Below are 16,742 nucleotides of genomic sequence, written 5' to 3' on the forward strand. Positions count from 1 at the left end.
TGTGCACATCACCTAAAGCAATTCTGTACTTGCACCAATAAGTCTGGTTATAAAGAGAAGACCACATTATTAGTGCAAGGCAAAAACAATGCAATCCCACCAATTTGCATTGTTTGGCTTTAGCAAGCAACATGCAGATAGAAAACATGAAAAATGCTGAGATGGCAGCTGGAATAGAGATTCCACGATAGCTTAGTGGCAGTTCTCTCCTAGAAATGCATGTCATTTAAGAGCAGTAAGTCATGTACATCAACACAGACCTTGCAATTTTAAGTGGTTAGTCAAAAGTCAAGTCTTTCTTGACAACACGGAAGTGATCAAATAAATTTTACACCAGATTCATGTAAAAACATAATGATGAATATTCTGACATGCTACAAACTGCTAAGAAGGGTGCCATTTTATTAGAAAGGTAGAAGTGTAAGAAACAGAGAGATGTGTATCTGCCAGTTTCATCCTACTAAAATCATGGTTTGATAAATGAAGCCACTTTGCCTTTAACAGAGCAGTAGAGAAAATGACATTGATGAACAGAACCTAATCCATCAGAAGGACTAGATTCGCTTAAATTAGAGGGATTACCATGTCATGGCATGATATACCTGTAAAGTTCTATGCATAGAGCAAGACTCTGGCATAGAAGAAATCAACAGATTTATACTGATTTAGACCCAAACGATTCTGTCACTAGTATGTTATTGAATTTCAAGGGCAGTATTGGATATTTCAACAAGCAAATCATTGCAATTTCTCTAAATATGAAAAAGAACCTTAGCCCAAATTTCTCTCTCTGCATATTACTTAGAAAGGGTACTGGAGGGAGTTAATAATTATCCACCTGTTTTTTCTTCATTGTGCACACTTTCTAATTCAGGAGAAGACTGGGGTTTACTGCTCATTCTATTCAAGGATGAGCTCCTCTTCTTTTCTGTTTCTCCTAGATATCAAACACAATGATTTATTTTCAAAATGTGCATACTTTGCCCAGATTATTTATTTACTATTTATACATGTATTCATAGACCACCTATAACTGCAGAGGCCTTCCTAGGTGGCTAAGGAAATTGTATGATAAGTCATACAATAATTGTATGATATTGTATGATATGTCATACAATTTCAGGGAGTTATCAGAAGCATCTTTAATTAGGAATATTTAATCAAGGCAACATTCCTTGCTTTAATACATTTCTTTTATTTTCCAGATGGAAGAAAACAGGTCAATTTAAATTACTAATTTAAAGAGTTTCCAACTTGATAAATTTTACTTCCTGAATATGAAGACCAATTTTGGGGTGCTATATCAAACAAAACATCTAAGAATAGCTAAACAGAAACATCTTGTCATGCAGTCTATAGGCCTCTTACACTAGAAAATGCATACTTGCCTAAGGGAACAAATATAAAACTAATTTGCTTGGCATCTCTACATGTTAAAGACACTGAGCAAAATCACTTATCTGATGTTTCCAGAACTTACAAAGCTTTAAACACCTCCTGTAAACGTACTTCTTTACACAAGCCTTCCTGGAGTTAAACTAGGCTATGACACATCTCTGCTTTATCTCTGTTGTAATAATTTTAATTAAATGAGTTCCAAAATTTGTTTGAATTGTTTTAAAACTATTAGATGAACCGTGTGCCACATAAGAGTCGCAGGATATTAAGCTGTGTGAAAGTTAAAAAAGCAAGAAAATGCAGTGTTTATAGGCTCTTTGCTTGATAAGGGATAAATATTCCTAGTTTGCACAATAATGCATTCTACAACCTGGTTCACACATAGCAACCCATCAATTAAAAAAACTGATCAGTTGTTGGAGGAGCATGGCCATGCTGCCTACAACAGACCTTCTTTAGCTTTCGCTGCATAGCCAATGACCAGCTCTTTTGCAGGTTGCTCAGTATGACATGTGAACCCAGCATGCCAGGTTGCTCAGGAACTGAAAAGGTTAGCCGCTAACTCAGCAACAAATCACACTGGGTGTGCCACAGGCAGCGTGCCTCACTTCCCTGGCAACTCATTGGCTTGCAAAGTTGTGGTTGTGTGTGAACAGCCCCATTTATTGATCTCCAGTGCAACCTCATGTATGTGTCTACCCGGACCACAGTCCCACTTTCTTCAGTGGGCCTACTTCTAGGTATACGAGTGTAGGACTGCAGTCCTACTGTGTTATACCTAGAGAGCGCCAGTGTGGTATAGCGGTTCAGTGAGCAGGACTGGGATTCAGGTGCTTTGGGTTCTAATCCCCATTCAGTCATGGAGCCAAGTGGGTGACTTTGGGCCAGTCAGACTCTCAGCCCAACCTACCTCAAAGGGTTGTTGTTGTGGGGATAAGACTGAGAGGAGGAGGAGGAGGAGGCTGTAAACTGCCTAGAGAACCTCTGGGCTATGCGACAGCATAGGAGTTAAATAAATATTCTTGACCTCAGCTGTCACATTTTTGCCCCTCTGGTTTGCATGCAGAAATGCAGACTAACTAAACAAGTTTGGGAGGGTTTATTGTTGCAAAGGTTATTTTTTTTTCTGTTAAACTCTCACAGAGCATTGAAAAATGGACAGTTGGTTTTGGGGGATTGAATATATAGGCTGCATTTGTTTAAAATTCCCTTAGCAACTTTGCTTACTTTATTTTACTTTGCTCTGTTTATTTTAGGTTGTTCTGTTTTATATTCTTTTTATGTATTGATATACGTTAAGAAAATAAAAAAATCAAAAAATAAACAAGTTAGGGAGGGGGAATGAATTCAGTTTTAAAATACTGTAGACTTTAATATGTATGTTTAAATTACATGCAGGAATCATTTAAACCAGATTGTTTTTAAGGAATGCTCAATGCACCTGAGTTTTTTCCAATAAAATACAGTTGAAATAAAAACAGTTTTTTAAAAAGTTATTTTAAAATCCACCCCATAGAGTTGGTTCACAGCTGACAAATGTGCAAACATTGGGGCTCTGGGCACAATCCTTCTGCATGAGCCACCGCACTGAAATCTTCATGCAGAGTTCCTGTTCATCTCAATGCAGCCTGTGAAGACAAACATGGGTGGATTGTGTCCTATATGTAGCCATGAGCAGGTACCCTGAACAGCTTAAAATTCTTGTAATGAAAACCCGAGTTTATGGGGAAAAAAGTTTTCATTAGCAATATTCCCAATTTTCTGGTGTTCTGAAAAATTGTGTTTGCTGCACCTTTCTGCTCCACCTGTAAACCTTTGGCCACCGGCTGCTCAGAATTCAGAGGAACTTTGTTACTCAGTCTGTTTAATGAAGCACTTCTTTTAGCTGAGCCTGAAAGGAAAAATGCATGCCTTGATCAGCTGCCACAGAGCAACATGTGCATCAGTCAAAGCTGGTTCTTAAGATTTAACTTGACCAAAATAAAATAATCATTGTGCTCAATATGAATTACAGTCCATACGAAATTGCATGTGGATGAAAATGGGGGGGGGCACATTCCCAATTAATCAAGAGAGAAGATTTCAATTACAGCTGTGTAAATTACTTTCCACAATTGCACATTCACAAAGTGCACTTCTGCGTGAGCACCAGCACTACAGGCGGGCAATCTTTTCTTTTTTGCAAAGGCAGGCCTATGGCATGGCAATGGCCCCGTGAAACAGCACACACTTTCTGTGCACAGCAGCAGTGCACAGATGTTTGGCTCTGTGGCCACACGTGTGCACATGCTCAGAATGTATCTGATTGCTTGCTGATGTTCTGCAGCGAGAGGCGAAGGTACAGCTTTGGCATCTGAAAGGATGCATTTGATCTTATTTAAGGGGACAGTGGGCTGATTCTCACAGACAACAAATGATGTGGTACGCCTATGTCTGGGGTGGACCGCTTCAGACCACATGCGAGGGCTTACACAAGCATGAGCACAGAAGTTTTCAAGCACATGAGTTCCAAGCTGTAATCTGATATGCTAAAGCCCAGATGCAACCAAATCTGCTATTTGTGACAGCTAGACAAGGGCCAGGACATAGAAGGTTCATAAAATTGCAAGTCTGAAGCTGCCTTTCCATCTTTCTAATCCCAAAGGTGATTTCGCTGTAAAAAGTTGATGGAATCTGTCTCTTTAGAAAACACATTTTATGCATACATCATGGCACAATTCACATAATTATAAACATATTCATACCACTCCAATGTAACTGGGGAGCAGGAGGAGGAGGAGGAGGAAAGAACCACACCTTGTGTTCAAGGCATGATGAAATGCACAGCCCAACCCAAATAAGCAACAAGAACTCAGAAAAGATCACCACCGCTTTTCAGAAAGCTGCCTTATTTAGTTTTGAATTAAAGTGAAGCTGGTGCGATTGAAGGCATGCAAATCCTGAGGAGTTAGTACAAAAGGGTATACAGTAAAATCATGAATCAATGATTTTGCTTTCTGAATTTCAGAACCAGATGGAGGGGCTGTGAAACATTTACCGTGACTCTTCTGTCCTAACAGCAGCCACTGAGTTGGAGATGAGCACAGTCCACTGGATTAACAAAATGGGTAAAATACATTTAAGACCGGACATCACAGAGGAGCTATAAAGGAAGGATCGCACTTCTTTGCAAACGCAAGCTTACCCTTGCTGGGAGAATTAAGAAGTGCTGCTGAAGACGAAAGGCGCTTACTGATGACCGTTTCAGCTTGTTTGAGGTTTGCTGCAGATGGAGAACGCTTGCTAGCTGAAAACAAAATTTCAATTTTAGCATTTGCCTTTCTTTCCAGCTACTCTAATTTTTATTGTATTTGTGCAATGTTTACACGTGTCCACAGCACCCTGAGTGCTGTAATTACAGTGGAAGGAGAGCACGTATATTTACTTAATAATGAACAAATGCTTCCTTAGAGTTCTTCCTGAAAGTTTCAGTGTTATGTTCAAAATGTTATTCTTTGACACTGTAGACTGAACATTTAACATGTGGGGGATATGGAAAATATCGGACAAATATCTGAACATGAATTACTTTGCAGTTAGCATCTAAGGACGCAATCCAAGGCAGGTTTAGAAGGAATAAAGGCCTACAGCTCTCAGCACTCTCTAGTCAGCATAAGATTTTTTTTTGCTGTCTGAACAGGTTTAGGATTGCACTCTGAAATGCTACACTACTTCCAGCTTACAATATTTTTCTGATGTTGCACTGGCAGCCCAATATCAAACCTGATCTTCTTTTGTTCAAGTATCGAAACAGCCACTCAAGGATTTCAATACATATCCTAAAGGAAGTTTACAAAACAGCTGTGATGCAAGTACTCTCTTTTTTATAGGGTGGTAATCTGAAGTTGCAGTTAGGCAACGGCCGTGATGGGTGGAAAGTATGCAGTGGCAGTGCGAACAGATCTTGATGGTCTTCCAGCCGAGATTGCTGAAAAGTGTTTCATGTAGGAATGCTCTTGAAAAGAGCTTGTACACCTGGTACAAAATATTCTTCCTATAATGTTTAAAATTGTTTTAAATACTCTGTTGACACCTGTTCTGGACAAGCTCAAGGCAAAAAAAATATTTTCCCCATCAGCTGTATGGTAAGGAAGAGTAAGTGACTGTCCCTTACCTTGTCACCCTCCAAACCATCATCCACTGGGTGAAAATTCAGACACATGAATAGAGGAGCTTTAGATTTTGAAAGCTTCTTTCCCCGTCCTGGAAGATACTGACCCTGGCATGGTCTCAAATGTAATACCACCTGAATATCAAGAGGGTGTGCACAGAACACCTACATCTATGAAAGCATCTTTTAGTCAGAAGAAAATAGCTTGGCGTGCTGCAGGCACCGCAAAGCAATGAAAAAGAAATGTGAAATTCTGCACAATCTGACTGTTAACGCACATCACTGGCACTGTGAAAGTGCCAACAAAGCTGTCAACGCAGTAAAGATAGCCACACAGACCAGGCAGCTAAAAGGGCTTCCCAATGGACCATATTTGCTATAGAACCGTCCTCTAAAGGTAGCAAGTGCAAAGTTTTGTCATACAGCAGGTTTAGATGACAGACTGGACAAGCTGGCCACGAGGACTGCTGCAGGCCGCCCCACCAGTGTGTTCACCCATGTAGTGAAAGGAGAACAAACTGGAGATGGACAGAAGCAGCAAATCAAGCACCGCACCACCTTTAAAAAAACGCTTTTGAGCTTCCACAGCACAACTGAGGAAGCATTATGTGGATTCTTTTTGATATTAAAAAGGAACTGCTTCCACTTCTGAGGAACCTGCATGTACCTCATTTTAAATCTCTTGAGTTCATTCTGAAAAGGATGCTGGACTAGAAAGCATTCTAGGAGTACCCTCTGGAATTGGCATGTTTTAGGCAGGGCAAGGCAAAATGTCCTAAAAGGGACCAGTTACTTCTGTTGACATCCCTTGGTCCGCAGCCCTGGTAAAACTGCAGGAAACAGCTCACAGGAGTGCCAGCCTTTGGAGCTGATATGAAGCAAGGTTATAGAGAAGAGTCAGAACACAGTAATTTTCCAGGGACTGTACATAATGCATGAATCATGTGGAAGGTCTATGCCAGCATTAGTAGCCTTGCAGTATATTGGCCATGCAGATTATTGGCAAACACATCATTCAGGCATGAGAAAGATAAATAAGAAAAGTATCTCACTGGAGTACAAGGAGAAGGCTAATATTCTTGGCAACGTGACTGCCAGGAATGGGAGAACTGCTATTGCATCTAAAAGGAAGTTTTTATGGCATCTGCCATAAATTTTCCTTGGTTTTTCTTTTAGAGCAAAATTATATTGCCTGCTGTTTGTTCCATTCATGCAACAAAGGGTATGACTAAAAACTAATGCTTCTCCCAGTGATGTGTGAGAGTAGACATACCAAACAAAGCACTCTGTGCTAATCTGACAGTCAAAAGTACTGGAGTTATCAAGAAACCTATCAATAAGCAAGAGCACTGCTCAACCGATTCCAGTTCTTAAGATCATGCTGAGCGATAGACTCCAGTTCACCCACAACTCTGTGGTCTGCATTCCCTGGGTGTCTGCAGAATATTTGTTGACACTGTCTACAATACAGGCAAGCCTGAAAGACATCAATGTTTAAGGAACTCACAGAGAGTTAATGACAAAATGTTGTATGATTTAAAGATATGATACAGCTTTCCCAAACACACTTCTAGCCATATTGGGTAGTACAGTTCACACATACTGGGCAACTCCACATGACATGGAAGCCCTGTGGGAATATGCCATGCAAATGTGGGCTGCTTGAGGAACCACCACAATTAGCCTGACAAAAGATCAGGCTTGCCGTGGGTTAGTCTTCCTTTCCTTTCCCTTTCCCTTCCCTTCCCTCCCATCTTCCAGTCAGTAGCCCTGGTCCTGCATGGCAGACTTGTCTCCTGCTCTCTGCTCTGATTGTGAAACAATTTTTATTTATGGCCGGTTCTTTCCCTGGTGCTTCAGGTATCCACTGTACCCACTCTACCAGTGCTGATGCAGCTCTCTAGAGCAACCACTGCCAGCTTGTTACCCTTTCTTCTTTCCTGGAGCAGGGGGTGGAAGAAAGGTATACAATGGAGAGCATTTTTCTGATCCTTTGCAGGTACGCATTTATCCCCACCTGAAATGCAGAGTCTTGTTTGGCCAATGTGGAGTCCTGACAACTGTTATAATAATCACCCATTCCATCTCATCTCATCTCATCTCATCTCATCTCATCTCATCTCATCTCATAAGGGGACTTAGAAAGGCCTTAAGAATAAAATAGCATGCAAAGAATTGGCTAGCTGAAAGGAGCATAGCTTTGTACAGACATCGAAGCAATGCAGTTCCGTACAAGGACAACACTGTTTAGATCCAACTAGCAAAAATGCCAGTACAGGTGGGTTAGTTAAAATAAGAGCAGGCAGGCAGATAAATCCTACTGGACCCACCTTCAGCTGTGGTTGGTGGCTCTGTGGAAGGAATGTATAGGAACTAAAATCACAGTGATAAAAATATGACAGAATTCAGAAGAAATGCATTAAGGAACAAGGAGTAATGAATGCTTAGTTTTATACATCACTGACAACTGGGAGTCAGTCAACTGTTCTGTTCTTGTTTTTAAGGAAATGCTTCTCATGCATGCTGTGCTATGTATTCACATCAGAATGACCGACCAATATTGCAGCCTGTATTCATCCAAACAAACCTTTCGGTCACAAATTGATCAAGATATAGATAAGGGGCTCAATCGGATGGTTGCTAATCAACCATCTCTGCTCCTTGCATAGCAGCAAGTGAGCAAGGCCCAAAACAAACAGAAAGGGGGCAGGTCAATGGAGATTTCTTATGTAAGCTTCACTGCTCTGCCCTGCCCAGAAACAAACATTTCCATTGGTTTTGAGTCACTGCAGGGATTCTAGGTAGAAACAGGAGTTTGTGCTGCAAAATCAGCAGGCCAGACTGGGCCAGGTGCAGATGGTCACCACTGGACACTGCCTTGTGTAAAAACATGAATATAGGCAGTCCCTGGATTACGAACGTCTGTGTTACACACTACCTATACTTATGAACAAACTGCCATAAAGCCTATTAATTTAGAAAATTACTGTGGAAAATCTTCACCACTGTAGAGAAAGAGAGGAAGCAAAAGGGGAGAGGAGGAGGCCTCCAGAGCAGGCCTTCTTGCCCTGCCTACCTGGAGAGATAAATCCCTTGGCATTTCCTTGGTGCAAAGAGGAACTGCTGGTGAGTTGGGGTGGGGGGGTGCAAAGATATTTTGCCAATCCAGGTGAGGCAGTGGCTATACTGAACCGGTGCCTGGGCGAGGTAATGGGCTGGATGAGGGCCAATAAACTGAAGCTCAATCCAGACAAGATGGAGGTCCTGTTGGTGGGTGGTTTGGGCTTCGGGGTGGGGGACTTGGGCCTTGTCCTAAATGGGGTTGCACTCCCTCTGAGGGACAGGGTTCACAGCTTGGGAATGCTCCTTGACCCTGAGCTGTCGTTAGAAGCTCAGGTGACGGTGGTGGCGAGGAGCGCCTTCCTTCAGCTCTGGCTGATCCATCAACTGCGTCCCTATCTGGAGAAGAACTGCCTGGTGACAGTGACCCACGCGTTGGTAACTTCCCAACTAGATTTCTGTAACGTGCTCTACGTGGGGCTACCCTTGAAGACGGTCTGGATACTTCAGATGGTGCAAAACAGAGCTGCCAGGTTGCTGACAGGGAATAGACATTGTTCGCATATAACCCCAATTCTCTGTCAGCTTCACTGGTTCCCTATTGAAGTCCGGGCCCAATTCAAGGTGTTGGTTATGACCTATAAAGCCCTTAACGGCTTGGGACCTGGTTATCTAAAGGAACGTCTGTGTCCATATATGCCTGCCCGCCCCCTACAATCGGCAGCGGATGCCCTTCTCCAGGAACCCTCTGTGAAGGATATTAGGAGGGTGAGTACCCGGAGGAGGGCCTTTTCTGCGGTGGCGCCCCACCTATGGAATGCACTCCCCAGAGAAGTCCGCCTGGCGCCGTCATTATTTGCTTTTCGGCGCCAGGTGAAGACCTTTTTATTTAAAAGTTATTTTAACTGTTAATTTATTATGATTGTATTTATAGATTTTAATATATAGCAGAGATGGTACCAGTTTTTAAATTATTGATTGTATTTTATGTATGTTGTGAGCCGCCCCGAGGCTTTGTTGCGATGGGGGCGGCATAGAAATGCTTTAAATAAATAAATAAATAAATAAATATTGGTTTTGCCACTTTTGCAGGGTTGAATGTGAATCTGACTTACAAATTTGACTTAAAGACCAATTTCTGTTTTCTCAGGAATGCAACTCATTTGTAACCTGGGGGTTGCCTGTAGACACTGAACTATTTTTGTTGTTGTTAGCTGCGAAGTCGTGTCCGACCCATCGCAACCCCATGGACAACATTCTTCCAGGCCCTCCTGTCCTCCACCATCCCCCGGAGTCCACCCAAGCTCACACCAACTGCTTCAGTGACTCCATCCAGTCACCTCATCCTCTGCCGTCCCCTTCTTCTTTTGCCATCAAACCGAACTATTTATCTTTAAATAGTTTGCCAGATTGCAAATACAGGTTCACTTTCCAAACATCTGAAGCTGCCTTTAAGGGATCTGCCCACTGTCTCATGCAGGCCAGGTCAGTCTACTCTGACATGCAGGTCGTCATTCGAGGCAAGCAGAGAAGACACCCACCTGACTTTCCATCAGAATCCGTTACAGAGCCACCCCATGACCACCTCTTCTGCCTGGTTTCCAGCCGCTGGCTCCGCTCCAAGGTGCGATGCACTACTGCTTCATAACGCTCCTATTAAACAAATCTCTAGAATTAGGTGGCAGTAACTGATAGCTGCTAAACATAAAAGTAGTACAGAATCCTTTTTATAAGGAGTTTACTCTTAACAATAAAAGACCCATTTTTACTTTAGGTAACTAATCAGAATTCAAGGGACAACATGCAAAGACTGGTCACAATCTTGTTAATAAACAGCATTAGCCCAAATTTGCATTCATTCAGCTATTGTGTGGCTTGAGGCCTGATGGATTAGCAAATTTATTCCTGTGGTTTTGTGTAACTTCTGGTCCTGGCAACAAGTGCTCTTCCTCTTAAAACACAGAGAGGATGAGAATTGTACGTATACACATTTAGGATTTTTAAAATTTAAAATGCCAAGTTAAGAAATATTCAGAACCACTAAACAGCATTTTGAACAGAGTCTATAGCGCATCAAACCCTAAGACTCCTATGCAAAAATAGGAAAAATTGGAAGTGGTAACAGAATTTGAAGCAAGTCCCCGTACACAATGGTATATCGCACTCTGTGGAATCAGGGATTTTCAGTGGACACTACCAGATACAAGATTTAGATACTGCCATAAGAAACTGTCTAATTATCCACAGGAGACAACTTTTCTCTCAAACAGCTGCCAAATTCTCTCTTTGGTATACTGTCCATACCGAAGACCCAGGATTCACATCTCAGTCAGAATATGGAAGCTTACTACACAATCCTATGGTCCTGGAAAAACATCCCAGAGATAGAGGATTATTTTTTTATTTTATTTTATTTTGGGAATTTCTATGCCTCCCCATTCGCCGAAGCCTCAGGGCAGCTCACAAACATAAATGAATAACATTCTATAAAGCAATATAATTTAACAGTATAAATTAAGTCACCCTGGCCAAAGAATAAAATAAATAAATAATATTAACAATTAAAATAACGTTTGAATAAAAAGGTCTTTGCTGGGCGCCGAAAAACAAATAACGACGGTGCCAGGCGGACCTCTCTGGGGAGCACATTCCATGGATTGGGCACCACCGCAGAGAAAGCCCTCCTCCGAGAACTTACTCTCCTAATTTCCTTCAGGGAGGGTTCCCGGAGAAGGGCCTCTCCCGCTGATCTCAAGGGGCAGACGGGCATTTTTGGAATGTCCTCCTCCCTACACTGCAGATACTCCTATGATTTCAGGAGAGGGACTTCGAAAGCAGCCCTACAGCTCAACAGCAACCTTTAAAAATAAATGAGCTGGCTCCACTGAGTGACACCTCTCATTTGCAACAGCACTAAATGCAAGTACCTTCTCTTCCTCAATCTTCTGCTTTCTCTTTTCCTCTACGGCTGCTCTTCTTTGCTGCTCTTTCAGCTTCTGTTCCCTCAGCTTCCTCTGCTTCTCTTCCATTTGTTTTTCATATTGGAGCTTTGCCTTTTTTTCCTTTTCCAGTATTTGTGTTTCTTTGGCAGCTGTGTATTTTAACAACATTACAGAAGTGTACAGACATCATCAACTTTCACAGAGGTTAGTATCCAATGTAATTGCTACTTCAAGTATACCCACTGAAACAAATGCTTAAGTTATTCTACATAGGACTAACACTGGATTCTACCAAGTGTCCTGGTTCACACAATCACCACAGTCCACTGCAGCTTATTTCTGGTGAGTGCTGGAGGACTTTTGCATAGTCCCCAGAGAGCTTTTTGGCAATTGGGTGGTATAGACACGAATGAGTAAATGAATGAATGACTAAGTAATAGTCAGGTCATGGCAGGCGTTGGTTTTAACATGAACCCAGTGAGTGTGGGTTGTTGGCATTGTTAACAAATGACAACAACCATAAAACAGCCTATGGATTGTGGGTTATTGTTAATCTTGCCAACAACCCATGTTCACTAGGTTCATATGACATGCCAAGCCACATTTTCAGCTTGAATATGCAATAAGGCCACCTGCACATGCACCAAATTAACTAACTCATCATGGCTTGGAGAGACATGGTAATCTGCCTTTTACATCAAATAAACGGAAAGTATATTGTTCTGGCTTCTGCAAGGCAAGACACGGCAAGCAAAGCACACACATACACACAAAACCCAAGTTCACAAGAGATCTAAACCTGCTCACTCAGCTATAATTTGTCCTCCCCAATTTCTGGCAACTGCTAGAGGTCAAAGAAAAGCCCAAAGCAGCAGCAAAGAGAATCAAATGTCTCGGTTTATACTAATACACACCTCCTCTGAATTCAAATCAAAACCACATAGTCAGTGCTCTAGTTTAACTGGAGAGCCAAGCCCCGGGGAGAAAGTAATACAAAGAAACTGCAGTAGACATTCCTTAGAGCAGCCTTCCCCAACACGGTGTGTCCAGATGTTTTGGATTTCAATGCCCATGAGCTCCAGACAACACAGCTAATAGTCAGGAATCCTAGGAGCTATCGTCCAAAACATCCAGAAGGCACCAAGTTGGGCAAGACTGCCTGAGAGGTTACCAGAAGATTTTTCTCCTAGCCTCACAAAGTCACTCTTCTCTCCTTTGAGGAATGGAGACTCAAGTCTTTATGGTGAGTTTTCATGAACAAGTGCACCCTGAGTGACAGTGACTGCGAGGAAGCCAGTGCATTCAGTACCCTGCTGTTCTAAACACCAGGATTTGCCATCTATTTATCATCTGCCTCTTGAATATGGAGGTAATGGAACTGTCATGGTTTCACTTTTAGTTCCTGCATGTGAGGAATCAACTGCACAACAAGCCCAAGATCAATGAAAAACAAACCAAATTTCAAATTCAAAATTTCAAAGGGTGCAAAACATGTTCCTATTTACAAGAAACCAAGTGCTTTTTAAAACTTCCTTTGTAGCATTTTAGGGACTGCCACGCAAGTGCAGTGAAGGGTTTAACCAGAAAAGCATCATTTGGATACTGACAAAACTTTGTTGCTGAATTGTGGGAGTCTGTACCGTGGCAACCCTAGAAAAGCGCTGTGCAAAGAACAATGTTCCTGCTGCATGATTATTCAAAGCTCTGCCAAACCCAGGTCTGCCTTCTGCTGCCACAGTGATGAAGAAACAAGAGGGAAGGGGATTATGAAAACATACAGGGGAAAGTGACATAGAACATAAAACATGATAAGCATGATGCTAATGGGCAGCTTTTAAACAAAGCTAATAAATAAAATAACTCCATCTATCCCTAGCTGCAACCACACACATTATTAAAACACAATGAGGACCTTAATAGGCACTTAATTAGATTCCACCATACCATGTTGCTTCTCTCGCTCTTCTCTACGTTCCCTTGCTAGTCTTTGCCTCTCTTCTGATTTCATGATAGAGCCATCTATCACTGTAAATAATAGGACATCCAAACTATTTACAAATTGAAGACTTTCAAAGAAACAAATAACCATTACTTGTGTTACATTTTTATACATTTCATTTCCACCCTCATGTGCAAGGGTTGATGTTTATTTGTAATATGGGAATAGCACTTTTTCAACCTTATATAAGACTTCCTCTGTTGGTAGTTACATCTGTATGAAAAGTACATACACTGGCGCGGCCAATTCCCATGTCACAAGTGTGTGCTTTCACTAGCTTGAGAAGACTAAAGCTTATTTAACTTCTGAAAGAGAACAAAATGAAACCCCTTGAGAATGAAAATATGCAATTAAACTTCATTAGCCAAACAAGTTGACTATATTTTCACCCGAAAGAAATAGCAATAGGATGGATTCTAAGCTGAAGAAGTGCAAAAAGAGGAGAGCAATGTAAATTCCATATTAGAATCAAAGATTTTACCTGGCTTAGTTGAGGATTTTACACTTATTGGAGATTGGACTGGAACAGGACTAACACCACTTTGGTTTCTTCTTTCTTCCGCTAATGCTTGGGCAGCAGCAACTGTAAGAAAAGTACCCCAAACACAGTGAAAACTAAAAACCATAATGCAAGTCATGTGCCAGTACTTAAAGCTACATGCTTCATGGAAAGCATGCTAATATCACACTATGCAAACCTGTGCTTAACAGACACCCCTCCCAAAACAAATAGCTCAGAGAGCGCAAACGTTTCTCTCAGGGGCCTGAAAACTATCCCTCCTGGTGCTTGTGGGTCCTTCTATTTGGACCAGTTCCTGCTCATCAGAATTAAGGCTGTAGTTAGCATGGTTTTTGCATTTTGCTATATTTTAAGGAAAATCATGCCTAGCCATTGTGACTCCATGCAGGCCAGTTTCCATCGTCTGGGATATTTTCATAGCTGGAATGAGCTAAAGCTGGCAGAGAAGCCATTGTTTGTCTGTTGGTTCCACTTGAAAAAGATCAAAATGCTCAGAAGCTTAGCCAAGGCAGCCTAAGCAAAGGCTTGAGGACCTCAAAATTGGTTCACTTAAAAAACATTGGCAATCTTACAGTGTAACACTTGGTCATATACCTTTACCTGCTCCCTTTTCACTGACCCATACATCCTGGCAATCACAGCTATAGTACAGCAAATTCAGAGCCTATTTTCCTCCCCTTCACTCCTCAGCTTTCACCCTTTGGTTGTCATCCTCCCAGTCCTCAATGTTCAGATTCAAAGTCATGTGGCTTACTAACTTCTCACTTGCTCATTTTCCATCAACAAATGTTTCTCTATCCCTGCTAACTTCAAGAAAGGTAGTTTCCTTCCTATTCAACCTTGCAATGACCTTCTGAAGTATACAGGCAGCTGATACTCAATTTGTTAATGAGGCAAATATGGCTTCATGAAAGTAGTTGTAGCTTCCTATCTGTTCCCTTGACATTTCAGCTTTGACATTGTGCGATACATTAACTCATTCCTTGTCCTCATATTAATGACTTATCAGAGACACTAGGTTTTCAAAAGTTCCTGATAAGACTTTTGAAATAAACAGATACCTTTGATTTCCACTATTTTAACATGTCCACCCTTTCTGGTAAAACCCAATTATGTGAGGCAATCTAGTTAATACATACATTTCCAAAACAACTATACTTATTACTCTTGAGGAAACAAAAGCCTAGGAATGTAAAACATAAGCAAGATGTAAACATCAAAGCATAATAAAACATATTTAGATGAACAGTGATTTCAAAGGTAAAGTTGTCATTTCACCAGCTGACCGAAAGAGAATAGTTCATCGTTCAATGGATAAACTCTGCAAAGAAGACAAGGCAGCCAGCTTCCCTGCTGCTGATTTTAGCCTTCCCTCTAATTGAACACTACAGAATGCAAGGGGGGAAGGAGGAACATTTCTTCTCTCCATGACAACTTGCTCTGTCCTGGAAATAATCCTCCTAAGGCTGTACCCAATAACAATCACCTCAAAGTGCTTAATCCCGTCTGAAGTCAATGATAAATGCTGGTTGTAACAGTCATTCAGTACTCCAAATGGTCACCTGCAGCTGTCACCTTGCCTTGAATTAATTCCTGGGTGAGCTCTGGGCAAAGGTTTTCCTCAGTCCTACCTAGAAACAGCACTGTGGCTTCTCTGTGACTCAATATAATTATTTTAGCAGGTGGGGAAAAATATTTCTACTGTGCCATCACTCCCCTATTTTCTGAACTCTTAACACCAACTATTTCAGTTCTACTAGGACACGCAGTGCATTAAACACTGTGATTTTCTCTTGTGCATTGCAGAATGGACCAAAAAAAAAATCAATTCTCAAACAAAGCAGTTAATTGTGCACAAGAACTATTCAGATCTTCACTATGGAAAGTTCACCTTTGTTTCCAGTAAAAAGGCACACATGAAAAACAGTTATTGCTCAAAAAGATATCAGATTGAATATTCAAACTCTATTTGAAAACAAAACTATCATGTTAAGGGATACAGACCATGTCCTCCTTCATAAAGGTACAAACATTGGTGGCTGAAAGCCTTTCATTCAGAATCTATGCCATTCTGGAAATGTACTTAGAGAGCAACATAAATCATTGCAAAAACAAGTTTCACATCCTAAAAATTAATCTCAGGTTTGGTTACTGGCACTAGAAAGCCTATTAGAAAGTACTTCTTATTTAATTCTTGCTTGGCAGTGCCATTGGGACCTGGTTACCTGAAGGAGCGCTTACATCCATATATGCCCGACCGCCCCTTGAGATCTGCGGGAGAGTCCCTTCTCCAGGAACCCTCCGTGAAAGAAATTAGGAGGGTAGGTACTCGGAGGAAGGCTTTCTCTGCAGTGGCGCCCAATCTATGGAATATGCTCCCCAGAGAGGTCCGCCTGGCGCCGTCGTTATTTGTTTTTCGGCGCCAGGTGAAGACCTTTTTATTTAAACATCATTTTAATTGTTAACAATATTTACTTATTTATCTGGCCAGGGCGACTTCTTTTCTTTTCTTTTATAACTTTTCTAACTCCTTTTATATCGTTTATATTTTTATTTATTTTATATTATTAATTTTATAATGTTATTTTTGTATTATATTGTATTTTATTGTGTTGTAAGCCGCCCCGAGGCTTCGGCAAGGGGTGGCATAGAAATGTTCTAATAATAATAATA

At 41.3% G+C, this 16,742-nt stretch overlaps 1 protein-coding gene across 9 annotated transcripts in view; it reads right to left on the reverse strand.

Annotated features, from left to right (window-relative positions):
- MAP7D3 (MAP7 domain containing 3) overlaps positions 1–16,742 on the reverse strand; it is a 43,550-nt gene that overhangs the window by 16,129 nt on the left and 10,679 nt on the right. For 5 of the 9 annotated variants that reach the window (XM_044452647.1, XM_044452641.1, XM_044452643.1 and 2 more), the window contains exons 2-9: positions 14,031–14,132; positions 13,495–13,575; positions 11,536–11,699; positions 10,150–10,261; positions 7,879–7,899; positions 4,583–4,684; positions 3,191–3,289; positions 839–937 (exon numbers count right to left, since the gene is read on the reverse strand). In XM_044452647.1, the coding sequence (XP_044308582.1) occupies positions 839–937; positions 3,191–3,289; positions 4,583–4,684; positions 7,879–7,899; positions 10,150–10,261; positions 11,536–11,699; positions 13,495–13,575; positions 14,031–14,132 (780 nt within the window). The remainder of the gene's footprint in view (positions 1–838; positions 938–3,190; positions 3,290–4,582; positions 4,685–7,878; positions 7,900–10,149; positions 10,262–11,535; positions 11,700–13,494; positions 13,576–14,030; positions 14,133–16,742) is intronic. The other 4 variants (XM_044452646.1, XM_044452642.1, XM_044452648.1 and 1 more) reach the window with 4 other exon arrangements.

The sequence above is a fragment of the Varanus komodoensis genome, unplaced genomic scaffold, assembly GCF_004798865.1.
Source record: "Varanus komodoensis strain SLA01 unplaced genomic scaffold, ASM479886v1 scaffold74, whole genome shotgun sequence".
NCBI lineage: Eukaryota > Metazoa > Chordata > Lepidosauria > Squamata > Varanidae > Varanus > Varanus komodoensis.